This window comes from Anolis carolinensis, unplaced genomic scaffold, assembly GCF_035594765.1.
Source record: "Anolis carolinensis isolate JA03-04 unplaced genomic scaffold, rAnoCar3.1.pri scaffold_10, whole genome shotgun sequence".
In the NCBI taxonomy this organism is placed as follows: Eukaryota; Metazoa; Chordata; class Lepidosauria; order Squamata; family Dactyloidae; genus Anolis; species Anolis carolinensis.
Window position 1 is genome coordinate 4138649 of NW_026943821.1, and position 18321 is coordinate 4156969.

Genomic DNA, 18321 nt, shown 5'->3' on the forward strand with positions numbered 1-18321 from the left:
AAGCCATCTATCCGGCCCCCACAGCACAAGGGCAGAAGGGGGTTGGGCTAAATGACCCAAGGGGTCTCTTCTTCTCTTACAACCCTTATTATTATTATTAACATTGAGGCTGGGTGGCCATCTGTCAGGGGTGCTTTGCTTGTGCTTTTGGTGCACAAAGGCAGAAGGGGGTTGGACTCAATGGCCCAAAGGGTCTCTTCCAACCCTCTTTATTATTATTATTATTATTATTATTATTATTATTATTATTATTATTATTATTAACATTGAGGCTGGGTGGCCATCTGTCAGGGGTGCTTTGCTTGTGCTTTCGGTGCACAAAGGCAGAAGGGGGTTGGACTCAATGGCCCAAAGGGTCTCTTCCAACTCTCTTTATTATTATTATTATTATTATTATTATTATTATTATTATTAACATTGAGGCTGGGTGGCCATCTGTCAGAGGTGCTTTGCTTGTGCTTTTGGTGCACAAAGGCAGAAGGGGGTTGGACTCAATGGCCCAAAGGGTCTCTTCCAACCCTCTTTATTATTATTATTATTATTATTATTATTATTATTATTATTATTAACATTGAGGCTGGGTGGCCATCTGTCAGAGGTGCTTTGCTTGTGCTTTTGGTGCACAAAGGCAGAAGGGGGTTGGACTCAATGGCCCAAAGGGTCTCTTCCAACCCTCTTTATTATTATTATTATTATTATTATTATTATTATTATTATTATTATTATTAACATTGAGGCTGGGTGGCCATCTGTCAGGGGTGCTTTGCTTGTGCTTTTGGTGCACAAAGGCAGAAGGGGGTTGGACTCAATGGCCCAAAGGGTCTCTTCCAACCCTCTTTATTATTATTATTATTATTATTATTATTATTATTATTATTATTAACATTGAGGCTGGGTGGCCATCTGTCAGGGGTGCTTTGCTTGTGCTTTTGGTGCACAAAGGCAGAAGGGGGTTGGACTCAATGGCCCAAAGGGTCTCTTCCAACCCTCTTTATTATTATTATTATTATTATTATTATTATTATTATTATTAACATTGAGGCTGGGTGGCCATCTGTCAGGGGTGCTTTGCTTGTGCTTTTGGTGCACAAAGGCAGAAGGGGGTTGGACTCAATGGCCCAAAGGGTCTCTTCCAACTCTCTTTATTATTATTATTATTATTATTATTATTATTATTAACATTGAGGCTGGGTGGCCATCTGTCAGAGGTGCTTTGCTTGTGCTTTTGGTGCACAAAGGCAGAAGGGGGTTGGACTCAATGGCCCAAAGGGTCTCTTCCAACCCTCTTTATTATTATTATTATTATTATTATTATTATTATTATTATTAACATTGAGGCTGGGTGGCCACTGTCAGGGGTGCTTTGCTTGTGCTTTCGGTGCACAAAGGCAGAAGGGGAATGGACTCAGTGGCCCAAAGGGTCTCCTTCAACTCTCTTTTTTATTGTTATTGTTGTTGTTATTATTATTGCTTGGTGGCCAACTATAGTCCGGACCTCCAACGGTCCGAAGGATCGTGAACTGGCCCCCTGTTTAAAAAGTTTGGGGACCCCTGCTATAGCCTATTTGTACAGGCTGGAGGCTGTCTGTGTGAGTGGACACCCGTGCCACATACACACAAACAGATTAGATAGACAGAGAGATAGATATATCTATATCTATAGGAATTAAATTGAAATTAAGTAAAAGATATGATGGTGTATACTTCCAATTTAATTCCTAGAGACAGATATAGGTAAAGGTTTCCCCTGATGTTAAGTCCAGTCATGTCTGACTCGGGTTGGTGCTCATCTCAGTTTCTAAGCCGAAGAGCTGGCGTTGTCCGTAGACACCTCCAAGGTCATGTGGCCATTGGCATGACTGCATGGAGCACTGTTACCTTCCCACCGGAGCGGTACCTATTGATCTACTCACATTGGTATGTTTTCGAACTGCTAGGTTGGCTAGGTTGACTCGGGTTGGTGCTCATCTCAGTTTCTAAGCCGAAGAGCCGGCGTTGTCCGTAGACACCTCCAAGGTCATGTGGCCATTGGCATGACTGCATGGAGCGCTGTTACCTTCCCACCGGAGCGGTACCTATTGATCTACTCACATTGGTATGTTTTCGAACTGATAGGTTGGCAGGAGCTGGGGCTAACAGTAGCCGCTCATTCCGCTCCCAGGATTTGAACCTGGGACCTTTCGGTCTGCAAGTTCAGCAGCTCAGCGCTTTAACACACTTCGCCACTGGGGCTCCTATTCCTATAGATAGATATTGATATATAGATATACAGTAGAGTCTCACTTAACCAACATAAACGGGCCGGCAGAAGCTTGGATAAGTGAATATCTTGGATAATAAGGAGGGATTAAGGAAAAGCCTATTGAACATCAAATTAGGTTAAGATTTTACAAATTAAGCACCAAAACATCATGTTATAGAACAAATTTGACAGGAAAAGTAGTTCAATATGCCATAATGTTATGTTGTAATTACTGTGTTTACGAATTTAGCACCAAAATATCAAAATATATTGAAAACATTGACTGCAAAAATGGCTTAGATAATCCAGAAACTTGGATAAGCGAGTCTTGGATAAGTTAGACTCTACTGTATATATATATACAGACACTAGCTGTGCCCGGCCACGTGTTGCTGTGGCGAAGTCTGGTTGTATGGGAAATAAAGTATTGAGGAATTGGTGGTAGTTAAGATAAAGGGTAAAGGTTTTACCTTACATTAAGTCCATTAAAATGGGTTATATAGCTGTGTGGAAGGGCCTTGAGTCTACACTGCCATATAATCCAGTTAAAATCAGATGATCTGTATTTTATAGGCAGTGGGGAAGAGGCCTAAGTGAGGCCTAACTCTGCCTGTCTCCTGGGCTGAGTGGGTTGCTAGGAGACCAAGTGGGCGGAGCTTAACTTTGGATAAAAACAATTATTCCTCTCCCTTTAATTAGGACTTTATATTTCTTTTCTTTTTGTTGTATGAACGTAGAGGCATGGATGAGGGGTTGTGCTGCCAAGTTTAGTGTTTCTGGGATGTGTAGTTTTGTTGTTTTGTCCTAGGCCGAAATTTCATTACCCTTTTATATATATACTAGCTGTGCCCGGCCACGCGTTGCTGTGGCGTTGTCTGGTGATGTTGGTGAGAAATTGTTGAGGTAGTGGTGGTATTGAATGTCTGTTGTATGGTTGTCTTTATGTTTAGTATGCACACTGAAGTGGATTATATGGCAGTGTGGAGGCAAGATAATCCAGATCAAAGCAGACAATATAAGATTCTAAATAGGTTATATAGCTGTGTGGAAGGGCCTTGAGTCTACACTGCCATATAATCCAGTTAAAATCTGATAATCTGTGGAAGAGGCCTAAGTGAGGCCTAACTGTGCCTGTCCCCTGGGCTGAGTAGGTTGCTAGGAGACCAATTGGGTGGAGCTTAGCCTTCAAACTGGCAGCAATTGGAAAAAACTATCATTCCTCTCCCTGTAATTAGGACTTTATTTTTCTTTTCTTTTCATTGTATCAACCTAGAGCCGTGAATGATGGGTTGTGTTGTCAAATTTCAAGGTTGGGGGGCCTGTAGTTTTGTTGTTTTGTCCGCTGCCCTGATGCCATCACTCTTTTATATATATAGATAGATAAATATTGATATACAGATATACACACACAAAGACACCCAAGCATGTTTTACTTAATTCCAGTTGAATTCCAATTTAATTCCTATATATATATATACATATAGATAAATACCGATATATAGATATACACACACAAAGACACCCAAGCATATCTTTTACTTAATTCGAGTTGAATTCCCATTCAATGTCTATTGACAGGAATTCAATTGGAACTCAGCCTTGTTTTCCCAGCCAGCCACCCAGAAGGGACTTCCCTGGGCAGAAAGCTCCGCCCCTGGCCCCGCCCACAACCAAACTGGCTTCAATCCGGATTAGGGGCGTGTCCACACGCGCATGAGCTCATTGTCCTCCCTCCCTCCCTTTCGGGGGCGGGGCTAATTCGGATTTTAATAAATACGGCCTGGGCCTCTGCGGGGCCTCATCCGAAACAAGCCCAGGGTCAGGACGGGGGCTGCTGCCTTGGAACCCAGGATTCGCCCCCCAGACAGCTGTTGCGCGACGAAAGCGGGATGAGTTCCATTCTGGACGTCAATACGCTCTACGAGGTCAGTGCTTTCCCTTCTCGCCTCGCAAGGCCCATCGTCCCCTTTATCCCTCCTTGGACTCTTAAGGAAAGGACTGGTTTTCCCCCCAAAAAGGGTTTCTGTTCTTTCTTGGACTACAAATCCCATCACCCCCATTCCCTGCCATGAATTCTGGGTCTTGGAATCCGAGCAATGTTTTTGTTTCTTCCCAAAAAAGCTTTCTATTCTCTTTCTTGGATTACAAATCCCATCACCCCTATTTCCTGCCACGAATTCTGGATCTTGGAATCGGAGCAATGTTTTTGTTTCTATCCCAAAAAAGCTTCCCAGCCTCTTTCCTGGACAACAAATCCCATCACCCCCATTTCCTGCCATGAATTCTGGGTCTTGGAGTCCAAATAACCTTTTTTATTTTCCCTTGAGAAGCCTCCCAGCTTCTTTCTTGGACTACAAATCCCATCATCCCTTTTTTCCTTCCATGAATTCTGGGTCTTGGAGTCCAAATAACCTTTATTATTTTCCCCTAAAAAGCCTTCCATCTTCTTTCTTGGACTATAAATCCCATCATCCCCATTTCCTGCCATGAATTCTGGGTCTTGGAGTCCAAATAACTTTTTTTATTTTCCCTTGAGAAGCCTTCCAGCTTCTTTCTTGGACTACAAATCCCATCATCCCTTTTTTCCTTCCATGAATTCTGGGTCTTGGAGTCCAAATAACCTTTTTTATTTTCCCTTGAGAAGCCTTCCAGCTTCTTTCTTGGACTACAAATCCCATCATCCCGAGTCCCCGTTGGGGAGATGGTGGCGGGGTATAAATAAAGTTTTATTATTATTATTATTATTATTATTATTTCCTTCCATGAATTCTGGGTCTTGGAGTCCAAATAACCTTTATTATTTTCCCCAAAAAAGCCTTCCATCTTCTTTCTTGGACTATAAATCCCATCATCCCCATTTCCTGCCATGGATTATGGGTCTTGGAGTCAAATAACCTTTTTTATTTCCCCCTAAAAAGCCTTCCAGCTTCTTTCTTGGTCTACAAATCCCATCATTCCCATTTCCTGCCATGGATTCTGGGTCTTAGAGTCCGAACCATGTTTCTGTTTTTCCCTACAAAGCCTTCCATGTTCAGAATCCCATCTCTTTCATGGACTACAAATCCCATCACCCCCATTTCCTGCCATGGATTCTGGGTCTTGGAGTCCTAATAATGTTTTTGTCCGTCCCCTTCCCAAAAAAAGCCTTCAATCTTCTTTCTTGGGACTACAAATCCCTTCATCCCCATTTCCTGACCGGATAATGTGTCTTGGAGTCAATGAAAGGGTTTACTTTCCACTCCCAAAAACTTTTTTTTTGCTTCTAGTATCATAGCTTATGTCGCTTTTAACTACAATTCCCAGAATCCTGAGTAGCCCAGGATTCTGGGGTTTGTAGTCCAGGGAAAAGGTCTTCCAATGGTTTTTATGGCTTCGAGGTGTGAATCTTTGCTACATTTCTAATTGTTTATTCAGATAGTTTCAACTACAACTCCCAGGAGACAAGGATTCTGGAGAGTGTAGTCCAAGAGAAGGAGGGAGGGAGAGAAATACTACAAATCCCAGATTCCCACAGACAGAAGTGGATTCTGGGATTTGTCATCCCAAGAAAGGAGTTTTTTTCCTCCCAACTTTGTCACTTCCAGGCCCATCATTTTCATTTATTTCTAATCAGTTGGAAAACTTTGAGAACTAGAACTCCCAAGAGCAGGTTGAGCTTGGATTTCTACAGTCTTGGTTGTTATCTTTCTGTATATATCAGACCTTTATTTTCTTTTGGTTTGTTTGGAAAGAGGGAAAAAAAATACTATTTTTACAAGAATTACAATTCCCGGAATCCCCCCGGACATCACAGCCGGGGATTCTGGGAACTGCTGTCCAAGAAAGTGACTTTGGCTGTGATCTGTAAAGTCAGGACATATATAATGCTGGTTTGTTACACTCTGTCTTTGATATTATTTGTGAATCCACGCCAATGGAGAGACTAAGAAACACTGGGATGTCCGTGGTGGAGGAAACACATAAAATCTAGGATGAAATTGTCCGAGAAGTCCTATTCCTTTAGACTGGGGTTTATGGGAACTGTAGATCCCAAAGAAACCTGGTTCATTTTTAGCAGCTTTTTAGGTCTGGGATCCATCTATGTTTATGGAATAAATGCAGTTTGATGCCACTTTAAACTGCCCTATGTCAGTGGATATGGAAACCTGGGAGTTGTAGTTTTACTACAGCGTCAGTGCAGTTTGTCAGAACTACAACTCTCAGGAATTCCATGGCATTGAGCCACGGCGGTTAAAATGCTGTCAAACCACAATTTCTTAGTATCATATTTTTATTATATTATTATTATTATATTTATTACAATTATTACATTTGCTAGTATCATATTTTATTATATTATTATTATTATATTTGTATCATATTTTATTATATTATTATTATGTTTATTACAATTATTATATTTCTTGGTATCATATTTTTATTATATTATTATTATTATATTTATTGCAATTATTATATTTCTTAGTATCATATTTATTATTATTATTATTATTATTATTATTATATTTGTATCATATTTTATTATATGTACAGTAGAGTCACTTATCCAACATAAACAGGCTGGCAAAATGTTGGATAAGTGAATATGTTGGATAATAAGGAGAGATTAAGGAGAAGCCTATTAAAAATCAAATTAGATTATGATTTTACAAATTAAGCACCAAAACATCATGTTGTACAACAAATATGGCAGAAAAAGTAGTTCAATACGCAGTAATGCTATGTAGTAATTACTGTATTTATAAATTTAGCACCAAAATATCACAAAGTATTGAAAACATTGACTACAAAAATGCGTTGGATAGTCCAGAACGTTGGATAAGCGTGTGTTGGATAAGTGAGACTCTACTGTATTATGTTTATCATTCTATTTATTATTATTCTATTTATTATTATACTTATAATGATTTATTATTATATTTGTTAGCATTGTTTTATTATTATGTTTATTATTGTTATTACAGTAGAGTCTCAGTTATCCAACATAAACAGGCCAGCAGAATGTTGGATAAGTGAATGTTGGATAAGTGAGACTCTACTGTATTATGTTTATCATTCTATTTATTATTATAATATTATCATATTTTATTATATTTTTTACTATTATTATGCTTATAATGATTTATTATATTTGTTAGTATTTCTTTATTATGTTTATTATTGTTATTATGTTTATTTATACCCCGCTTTTTCTCTCCACAAGGAGATCCAAAGCTGTAGACAGGACAGTAAAAACTACAACTCCCAGGATTCCGTCCTATTGAGCAGGAATTGTGGGAGTTGTAGTCCAAAACACCTGGAGGGCCCAAGTTGGCCCATGCCTGATCTGCACTGTAGAATTAACATAGTTTCAAACCGCTTCAAGTGCCACGGCTCAATACTATGGGATTTGTACTTTGGTGAGTTTGACAAAGGAGGTTAGGGCTTGGCCGGTAGACTGTTAGGAATTGTGGGAGTTGTAGTCCAAAACACCTGGAGGGCCCAAGTTGGCCCATGCCTGATCTGCACTGTAGAATTAACATAGTTTCAAACCGCTTCAAGTGCCACGGTTCAATACTATGGGATTTGTACTTTGGTGAGTTTGACAAAGGAGGTTAGGGCTTGGCCGGTAGACTGTTAGGAATTGTGGGAGTTGTAGTCCAAAATATCCCATGGCTGCCACTGAGCCACTGCAATTCAAAGTGGTATGGAACTGCATTAATTCCACAGTGTAGATGCCAATCTTTGGTGTGTACAAGAAAACCTTGAATATAGCAAGCCATATAGATGGCAATTTCCAAGAAAATGAAACTCAACCGGTTGGTTGGTTCAGAAATGCAAATCTGCTTGTTCTTTGTACATACAGAGATAGATAGAGAGATATAGGAATATATCTGCAAAAGAGGGAGGTCAAAGTGTGGTTTTGGGCGCTCGTCCCCCCCAAAAGAGCCGGTTTCTTCCTGTTTACTCCAAACTAGGGCCTCAACCGACTTCCTGGAGCGAACCGACCACATTTTATATTTTTTTCCTCCTCGAGAATGTTTTCTGCTTGAAAAACAAGCCAGCCCTTGTTCGTTCGCTCGCATTCAAAGCCTTGCAGGGTTTCGCAATGGGTCTTTCTTATTTTTTCCCCCTCTTGGTTGCATCAGTTTTTGGCTTTTCTTTTTTAACCCACAAAAAGGCTTGATCGGAAACCGAGGCCTCAGTGTATTTTAAGCAGAACTAAAGAATTTTCTCTTTTCAAAAACTTGCCAATAATATTGAATCGCAAACAACAACCTTAACAAGTGGATGGACTTTGGGCATGTTTTCCAGCAGAGGAACAAATCCCATCATCCCTTTAAAGGGAATGTGTTTTCAATGGAGAACAGAGAAGACTCTAAATCCCATCATCTCGATAAAAAAACCTAGGAAGTTGAATTTGTTTTTGGCGAAGGACAGATAAGACTCTAAATCCCATCATCCCAGTTAAAAACCCTAGGAAGCTGAACTTGTTTTTGGCGAAGGACAGATAAGACTCTAAATCCCATAATCTCCATTAAAACCTTAGGAATTTTAACATGTTTTTGGTGAAGACTCTAAATCCTATCCTTCCCATTAAAAACTCCAGGAAGTTGGACATATTTTCAATGGAAAACAGAAGACTCTAAATCCCATCATCTCTATAAAAAATCCTGGGAAGTTGAACTTGTTTTCAGTGGAGGACAGACGAGACTCTAAATCCCATCATCCCAGTTAAAAACCCAAGGAAGTTGAACTTGTTTTCAGTGGAGAACGGATAAGACTCTAAATCTCATCATCCCTATTAAAAACTCCAGGAAGTTGGACATATTTTCAATGGAAAACAGAAGACTCTAAATCTCATCATCTCAATAAAAAATCCTGGGAAGTTGAACTTGTTTTCAGTGGTGGACAGATAAGACACTAAATCCCATCATCCCAGTTAACCCATGGAAGTTGAACTTGTTTTCAGTGGAGAATGGATAAGACTCTAAATCCCATCATCCCTGGAAACCCTAGGAGGTTGAACAACCCTGTAATCTCTTATTACAGCTTGGTTCATATAGAATATTGTTTTAGTGCGATGTCACAGACAGGTTTTTCCTGTCGCCGCGTCACAATCTGGTTGCTTCTCCCAACTTGCCCTCTTAAATTTCTATGACATTCTTGGGCTGGACGTCCTTAGTTTCAAAAGGGATTTAATTATTATTATTATTAATATTATTATTAATATATTTAGTCCCCACTTTTCTCCCCAGACTGGGACCCAAAGTGGCTCCCATACAAACGTATGTGTGTGTATGTGTATATATCTATCTATATATATAAAAGGAGAATGGCATCGCTCCACCGGGCAAAACAACAAAACAAAACCCCCAACCTAGAAAATTGACAACACAACCCCTCATCCACGTCTCTACGCTCTTACAAACAAACTACACATCCCTAGTAGAAAACGGCCAGGCTTTGAAGCAGCGAGGCTATTCACTGCAATTCCAATTGGCCACAGCAACGCGTGGCAGGGCACAGCTAGTATATATATAAAAGGGTAATGAAATTTCGGCCTAGGACAAAACTACACATCCCAGAAACACTAAACTTGGCAGCACAACCCCTCATCCATGCCTCTACGTTCATACAACAAAAAGAAAAGAAAAATAAAGTCCTAATTAGAGGGAGAGGAATAATTGTTTTTATCCAAGGCTAAGCTCTGCCCACTTGGTCTCCTAGCAACCCACTCAGCCAGGGGACAGGTAGAGTTAGGCCTCACTTAGGCCTCTTCCACACTGCCTATAAAATACAGATTATCTGATTTGAACTGGATTATATGGCAGTGTAGACTCAAGGCCCTTCCACACAGCTATATTACCCATTTATAATGGACTTAATGTAAGGTAAAACCTTTATCCTTTACCTTAACTACCACCAGTTCCTCAATACTTTATTTCCCATACCACCATACTTGGCCACAGCTAGTACCCTGTTTCCCCGAAAATAAGACAGTGTCTTATATTAATTTTTTCTCCCAAAGATGCGCTAGGTCTTATTTTCAGGGGATATCTTATTTTTCCACAAAGACGAATTCACAATTATGGTTGAATTTTTAAAAATGAAAATTTATTATCTACTGTACAGTAGTTGTCATCACAAAACAGCATAACCAAACTCTGAATCCTTTCAAGAATTTCTATATTATATTTTATTGCTATACTGTTTTACAATTACTGTTTTAAATTTCTGTTCGTATGTAAATTTATGTTGTTGTTGGGCTTGTCCCTGTGTAAGCTGCCCTGAGTCCCTTCTGGGATATGGAGGTGGGATACAAGAATAAAGTTATTATATTATTATTATTATTATTTCTTGTTACTACTTTTATTTCCATGTACAACAATCTATGGTATGTACATTTACCAATCCTGCATGCTTCCAAACAAAAACTTTACTAGGTCTTATTTTCTGGGGATGTCTTATTTTCGGGGAAACAGGGTATAATATATATACAGTAGAGTCTCACTTATCCAACACTCGCTTATCCAACGTTCTGGATTATCCAACGCATTTTTGTAGTCAATGTTTTCAATACATCGTGATATTTTGGTGCTAAATTAACAAATACAGTAATTACTACATAGCATTACTGCGTATTGAAGTACTTTTTCTGTCAAATTTGTTGTATAACATGATGTTTTGGTGCTTAATTTGTAAAATCATAACCTAATTTGATGTTTAATAGGCTTTTCCTTAATCCCTCCTTATTATCCAACATATTCGCTTATCCAACATTCTGCCGGCCCATTTATGTTGGATAAGTGAGACTCTACTGTGTGTGTGTGTGTATATATATATATATATATATATATATATATATATATATATAAAAGAGTGATGGCATCACGGCGACCCACAAAACAACAAAACTACAGGCCCCCCAACCTCGAAATTTGACAACACAACCCATCATCCATGCCTCTAGGTTGATACAACAAAAAGAAAAGAAAAATAGAGTCCTAATTAGAGAGAGAGGAATAATTGCTTTTATCCAATTGCTGCCAGTTAGAAGGCTAAGCTCCTCCAACTTGGTCTCCTAGCAACCCAATAAAAAATAATAAAAAACACAAAAAATTATACAATAAAATACTATAACAGAAAATAACTAAAAATAATACAAGAAATAATAAAATATAATAAATAAAAATATAACTTACAATAAAATTAATTAAAAAATAGCAAATAACGTCAAATAAAAATTACACAACAATTTTTAACCAATACCACCACCACTTTGCCACAGCAACGCGTGGCCGGGCACAGCTAGTGTATGTGTGTGTGTGTGTGTATGTATGTGTGTGTGTGTATATATATATATATATATATATATATATATATATATATATATATATAAACATACACAACATGAACCAGTGATGCAATTGGGAGCATGTATGCGCCACCTCCGCCCTGCCTTTCTGGCTCTGCGGTGTGTGTTTTTCAGCCCCACCAGGATGAACGCCTTTAAAAATAACACCGGCAAGGCTCACCGAGGCGATATTAAAAGACCTGACATCATCCCTTTTTCTCGCTGCGGTTTGTTTTAGAGAAGCCTTGCTTTGGGTTTAACCCCTTTTGGCTTCGGCTGTGACATTTCAGAGCCCACAAGTACATCAAATGGGGTCCAAATGGGAAGGGTTTTTAACGTTAGGCGAAATAATAATTATTTCTTGTTGTTGAGTCTTGTTGTTGTTGTCTCTCATTTAACTCAAGGCAAATGCTGGATAAGTGACATTTCTGGTTCCTTGAAAGCTCCTATTAGGAACAGGCCTAACTAATAGTATACTCCATACTATACCATTTATTATTATTACAGTAGAGTCTCACTTATCCAAGGTTCTGGATTATCCAAGGCATTTTTGTAGTCAATGTTTTCAATATATCGTGATATTTTGGTGCTAAATTCGTAAATATAATAATTACTACATAGCATTACTGCATATTGAACTACTTTTAATGACAAATGATGTTTTGGTGCTTAATTTGTAAAATCATAACCTAATTTGATGTTTAATAGGCTTTTCCTTAATCCCTCCTTATTATCCAAGACATTCGCTTATCCAAGGTTCTGCCGGCCCATTTAGCTTGGATAAGTGAAACTCTACTGTATTATTTTATTTTGTGACACAGCAAAAAGATAGATATGCTGGATTTTGTATCACAAAATCACAAGTCGAACACTTCCCAAGCGTCTAGGACTGTGTGATGTATTTTCGGATGATGCGTGCAGATCCCAGTAGGGTGGCCTTTTGCAGTTGGCAGATCGTAATTTTGTCATTGTCTATTGTTTCCAAATGCCGGCTGAGATCTTTTGGCACGGCACCCAATAATAATACTGTATTATTATTATTATTATTATTATTGTTGTTGTTGTTGTTGTTGTTGTTGTTGTTGTTGTTGAATCAGTTTAACTAGCATCCATGGGTGATTGCTAGATGCCGTAGAAATGTAGTTTCCGATTGCTCGAGACTTGCTATTACAAATAGGCCGGTTAACTGAGTCCCCTTCGACACTGCTATAAAACCCAGGTTATCAAATCAGATAATCCAGATTATCTGTTTTGAACTGGATTATATGAGTCTGCACTGCCATATAATCCAGCTCAAAGCAGATAATCTGGATTTTATACAGCAGTGTTGAAGAGGCCTGAGAGTCTGCATTATTATTATTATTATTATTATTACTACTACTACTACTACTACTACTATATTTGTATGTATATCCAACTTTAATCTCTTAGTTGAGACCCAAGGTTTTCTGCGGCAGCTTGCTTTTGCCGCAACCGACTGGGAAGAGAAAGTTTCTCAGTTTCTCCTTTATTTCCTTCCTGTTGAATTAATGGGGTGCCATAGTCCAAGAATAAGGATTCTCTCCACACTGCTTAGGGGATGCTGGGAATTGTAAGCCAGAAATAAGCCTTTTCCTGAGCTTTCTGGTTGGACAAAGCTGGAGAAAGGCTAGGAGATGCTGGGAATTATAGTCCAGACAAAAGGCCTCTCTCATTTGTGATAATCTGTATTTTATAGGCATTGTGGAAGAGGCCTAAGTGAGGCCTAACTCTGCCTGTCCCCTGGGCTGAGTGGGTTGCTAGGAGACCAAGTGGGCGGAGCTTAGCCTTCTAACTGGCAGCAATTGGATAAATATTAGGACTTTATTTTTCTTTTCTTTTTGTTGTATGAACCTAGAGGCCTGGATGAGGGGTTGTGCTGCCAAGTTTAGTGTTTCTGGGATGTGTAGTTTTGTTGTTTTGTCCTAGGCCAAAATTTCATCACTCTTTTATATATATAGATTGGCTGTCCTCTGTTTTGGAACCCCAGGCCTTTGTCCTTCGTGGCTAATATCTCTCTGTTTCCTCCTCCTCTCCCCTGCAGAACCTGCTCAACCTGTCGCTGAGCGAAGAGCTGGACCTCTCGGGTCCCCAACTCTCCCGGCGCCACTCCGCCTGCTCCTCGGATGTGGCCACCTCTTACGGCAGCAGCAGCGGGGATCCTTCTCCCGTGTGGCCCTTGCGCAGCCACTGGAGCCCTAGCGTGGAGCAGCTTCGCCCCCTGGGAGACCCCCTCCGGCGCCCGCCGCTGCGCCCCGACCGCTCGGTGAGCCTCATCGAGGGCAAGGCCGTCGCCCCACCGCCTCCGCCGGGCTTCCCTCCCCTCCGCCTGCCCTCCTTGACCTCCCCAACGCCGCTCTCCTCCTCGTCCCGCTACAAGACGGAGCTGTGCCGCACCTTCAGCGAGACGGGCAAGTGCAAGTACGGCGCCAAGTGCCAGTTTGCCCACGGGGCCGCTGAGCTGCGCTCCGTCAGCCGCCACCCCAAGTACAAGACGGAGCTGTGCCACAAGTTCTACCTCCACGGCGAGTGCCCTTACGGCGCCCGCTGCCACTTCATCCACTCTCCGGAGGAGGCCCAGATCCACTCGGCGTCCTCCTCGCCGCAACTCCTGCGCCAAAGTGTCAGCTACTCTGGAGTGCCGGCCGCCCGCCGGTCACCCCCGTTGCCCGGTATCCCCGATCCGTCCAACTTTGCCCGGGCGCCTTCCGTTTCACCTCCGCCGGCCTCTTCTGGCGATCTCCTCTCCCCAACATTTGGCCACCTGAACTCCGATCCTCTGTCCTTCCTTTCCGGGCCGGTTTCTGGAGGGTGCTGCTCCTGCCGTTGCGGGAAGGCCGCCAACATAAGCACCGCCTCGTTCCCGAATCATCGAGATTTCTTCGCCGCCACCCCCGGGACCCCGACCACTGCGCCGTCCTCTCTCTTGCCAAGGACCCCGTCCTCCAACTCCCTCTCTGACCCGGAGTCCTACAGCAGCTCCAGCAGCCTCAGCGGCTCCGACTCGCCCGTGTTCGATATACAAGCCCCCGGCGGGCCCACAGCAAGCGGTGCCAATCGCTTGCCCATCTTCAACCGGATCTCCGTCTCCGAGTGAGCTGGATTCGGGTGGGGTTCTGTCCCCGTCGAGTTTTAATTGTCCTGTCTGTCTATAGTGGGCAATCCTTTAATAAACCATCCTTCCCGGTCGAGGCCCAGGTGGTCTCTTCCGGTTAGTTTGGGTATTTAATGTCTCTATAGGATGAACCAACCTTCCCGGTCGGTGCCCAGGCGGCATCTTTGGAGCAGGTCTTTTTCACGCCGATTCCACTTTGTGGTCTTTTTCACGCCGATTCCCAGCAGTGCACTTTGTGGCAGACCCGAAATCGCGCATTCCTGCCTTACGAGTCTCTGAGTGCCTTTGAGAAAACCCAATTTGTTATGTTTCTCCGAGATTCAGTGCCTTAAGCAGGACTCTTATTTCCCAAGAGAGGAAAAATGTTCTATGGCTCTGGTTTGCAAAGCAGTTGGCTTTTGGAGAATGGACTATATTTTGCTTTTCCTCCAACGTGTTGCCCAAACTTTTCTTCCCAGCCCAGTAATGGTTAGGCCCTCAAAACGTGCAGCTTTCCTTTATCCTTTGGCACCAGCAAACGGAGATTGCTAACCAAAAAAACACTTGCAATTTCCTATATCCTGATAAACAGAAAAAAAAACTTGGAAAGGTTCTGGCAGAGGAGAAGAAATTGGAGATAAAGTGGAGACGGAATGGTTGAGCTACCCTGTTTCCCTGAAAATAAGACATCCCCAGAAAATAAGACCTAGTAGAGGTTTTGCTGAATTGCTAAATATAAGGCCTCCCCCGAAAGTAAGACCTAGCAAAGTTTTTGTTTAGAAGCATGCAGGATCAGTAAATGTACATGCCATAGATTGTTGTACATGGAAATAAAGGTAGTAACAAGAAATAATAATAATAATATTATAATAACTTTATTCTTGTATCCCACCTCCATCTCCCAGAAAGGACTCAGGGCAGCTTACACAAGGATAAGCCCAACAACAACATAAATTTACATACGAACAGAAATTTAAAACAGTAATTTAAAAACAGTATAGCGATAAAATATAATACAGAAATTCTTGAAAGGATTCACAGTTTGGTTATGACGGTTTGTGATGACAACTACTGTACAGTAGATAATACATTTTCATTTTTTAAAAATTCAATCATAAATGTGAATTCTTCTTTGTGAAAAAATAAGACATCCCCTGAAAATAAGACCTAGCGCCTCTTTGGGAGCAAAAATTAATATAAGTAATTAAATGATGATGATGATGATAAGACACTGTCTTATTTTCGGGGAAACAGGTTAGTTGGAAACAAGTGAATGTTAATATTCTTGTGCCAACCTCACCTAAGAAATTTGAGATTTAAACTAAACCTCCATGAGTCTTACCTTGCATCCCTTGCCCTGGTTGATGGGAGATGTAGTTTGGCAACATTTGGAGACTTGCATCAATCCGACCCTGGTCTAAGCCAGTGATTGACTTGGCCTTTTTTTTCCCCCGATGATAAATGCCTATAAATACAGTAGAGTCTCACTTATCCAACATAAATGGGCTGGCAGAATGTTGAATAAGCGAATATGTTGGATAATAAGGAGAGATTAAGGAGAAGCGTATTAAACACCAAAATAGGTTATGATTTTACAAAGTAAGCACCAAAACATCGTGTTATACAACAAATTTGACAGAAAACGTAGTTCATTACACATTAATACTATGTAGTAATTACTGTATTTACGAATTTATATTGAAAACCTTGACTACAAAAATGCGTTGGATAATCCAGAACGTTGGATAAGTGAGACTCTACTGTACAATGAATTAACCAGGATGTGGAAAGTGGTGAGGGAGAGGAGCTGGTCTCTTTCCCCCCCAGTGCCAAATTCCTGGTAAAAAAACACACACATTGGACTCTAGGTGCATCTATACTGTAGATTTAATGCTGTTTGACACCACTTTAAGTGCCAGGGCTCAATATTATGGAATCCAAAGAGTTTGGCAAAGAAGACTCGAAGCCTTGCAAAACTACAACTCCTAGACTCTCATAACATTGAGCCATGGCAGTTTAAAGTGGAATTAAACCACATTCATTCTACAGTGTAGATGCCCTCCTTAGCTGCGCTGAAAGTGGCCAGAAATGAAAACTATTGTCTCTCCATTTTAATCTTTTATTGTGCCGAAGCTTTGCAAAAACAAACCCATGTCTCTATGGGAAAACCAGGCAGCCTTTTTTTAAATTTTTTACGATGTATGTAGCATATTTTTTGTTTTTTGTTTTTCTTTCTATGGAGGCAGAAAAACTTATGCAAAGTTTGGGAGGGAGGAATTGGCAACACATTACCATTAAATGGCTGTTTTTTTAAAACACACCTTGTTGCTCATAGCATACTGTGAATCGAAACCCTCCTCTTCCTTTCTCTTTTATCAAAGGGATTTGAGAATGTCGGGGTTGCCTTTTCTTTTGTTTTAATTGACTGCAAATTTCCAGAGGGGCAAAAAGATTGGGGAGAGTTTGCAATCCGAAAATACAAAATTTTTGCTTCGATGAATAGTTTTGCACTGGTGAACATCACCAATCAATGTGACCATAATAAGTCACAAGAAAAGGGGGAGAAAACCGGTAAAGTCCGTCTTTTATTTCCTTTTATCAATGATAAATAAATCCATGTCAGTGCTAACCCACTGCGTAAAAGTAATTGCAGGATTCCTATGTGTATGTATTGTTTTTTCTGATAAACCCTCCATGTTTACTTTGTCGCCAGGCAAAGCATGAAACCAAAACCTGAACTATTTATAGATTCTTATTTATTCAGATTTTATATGTATTTATCTTTTTCTAATATTCCAAGATAATATATAATATAATATATATATATATATAAATGAAGACATTGATGTCTCTCTCTATATATTGTGTGTGTGAAATATGAAAAAACAACAGTGTTTATTAAAAAAAATAATTGATTGTTTCGAGAAAAGGTTTTGCTTTGTCGTTTTTTCCTCTGTTCAAAAATAAAAAGGACAAGTGTTTTTTTGGAATTCCTTTTCTGTTCGAGAATTGCCGATGAGCAATGGCGCAGCTGATGATTATTATTGAGAATCAATAAATATGAAGCTTTGGAAACATACGACCTGTTTGTGATCTTTTAGCATTCACTACGAAAGCCCTTGCAAAGCTACAACTCCCAGTCCTCCATACATATGGGAATGTTTGGGATCTGTGGCTTGCTGAGGCCAAGGCAGCAAGCTAAAGCCCTTGCAAAACTACAACTCCCAGGACTCCATACATATGGGAATGTTTATGATCAAGTTAAAGCCCTTGCAAAACTACAACTCCCAGGACTCCATACATATGGGAATGTTTATGATCAAGTTAAAGCCCTTGCAAAACTACAACTCCCAGGACTCCATACATATGGGAATGTTTGGGATCTGTGGCTTGCTGAGGCCAAGGCAGCAAGCTAAAGCCCTTGCAAAACTACAACTCCCAGGACTCCATACATATGGGAATGTTTATGATCAAGTTAAAGCCCTTGCAAAACTACAACTCCCAGGACTCCATACATATGGGAATGTTTATGATCAAGTTAAAGCCCTTGCAAAACTACAACTCCCAGGACTCCATACATATGGGAATGTTTGGGATCTCTAGTTTGGTGTAGCCAGAGCAGCAAGCTAA

At 40.5% G+C, this 18321-nt stretch overlaps 1 protein-coding gene across 1 annotated transcript; it reads left to right on the forward strand.

Moving 5' to 3' along the window:
- The first annotated feature begins 4004 nt into the window (after window positions 1–4004).
- Window positions 4005–17770, forward strand: zfp36 (ZFP36 ring finger protein). The gene is made up of 2 exons (XM_062962266.1): window positions 4005–4167; window positions 13642–17770. Exons 1-2 carry the CDS (start codon window positions 4132–4134, stop codon window positions 14692–14694), a joined length of 1089 nt encoding a protein of 362 aa, XP_062818336.1. The 5' UTR covers window positions 4005–4131; the 3' UTR covers window positions 14695–17770.
- The last annotated feature ends 551 nt before the right edge of the window (window positions 17771–18321 follow it).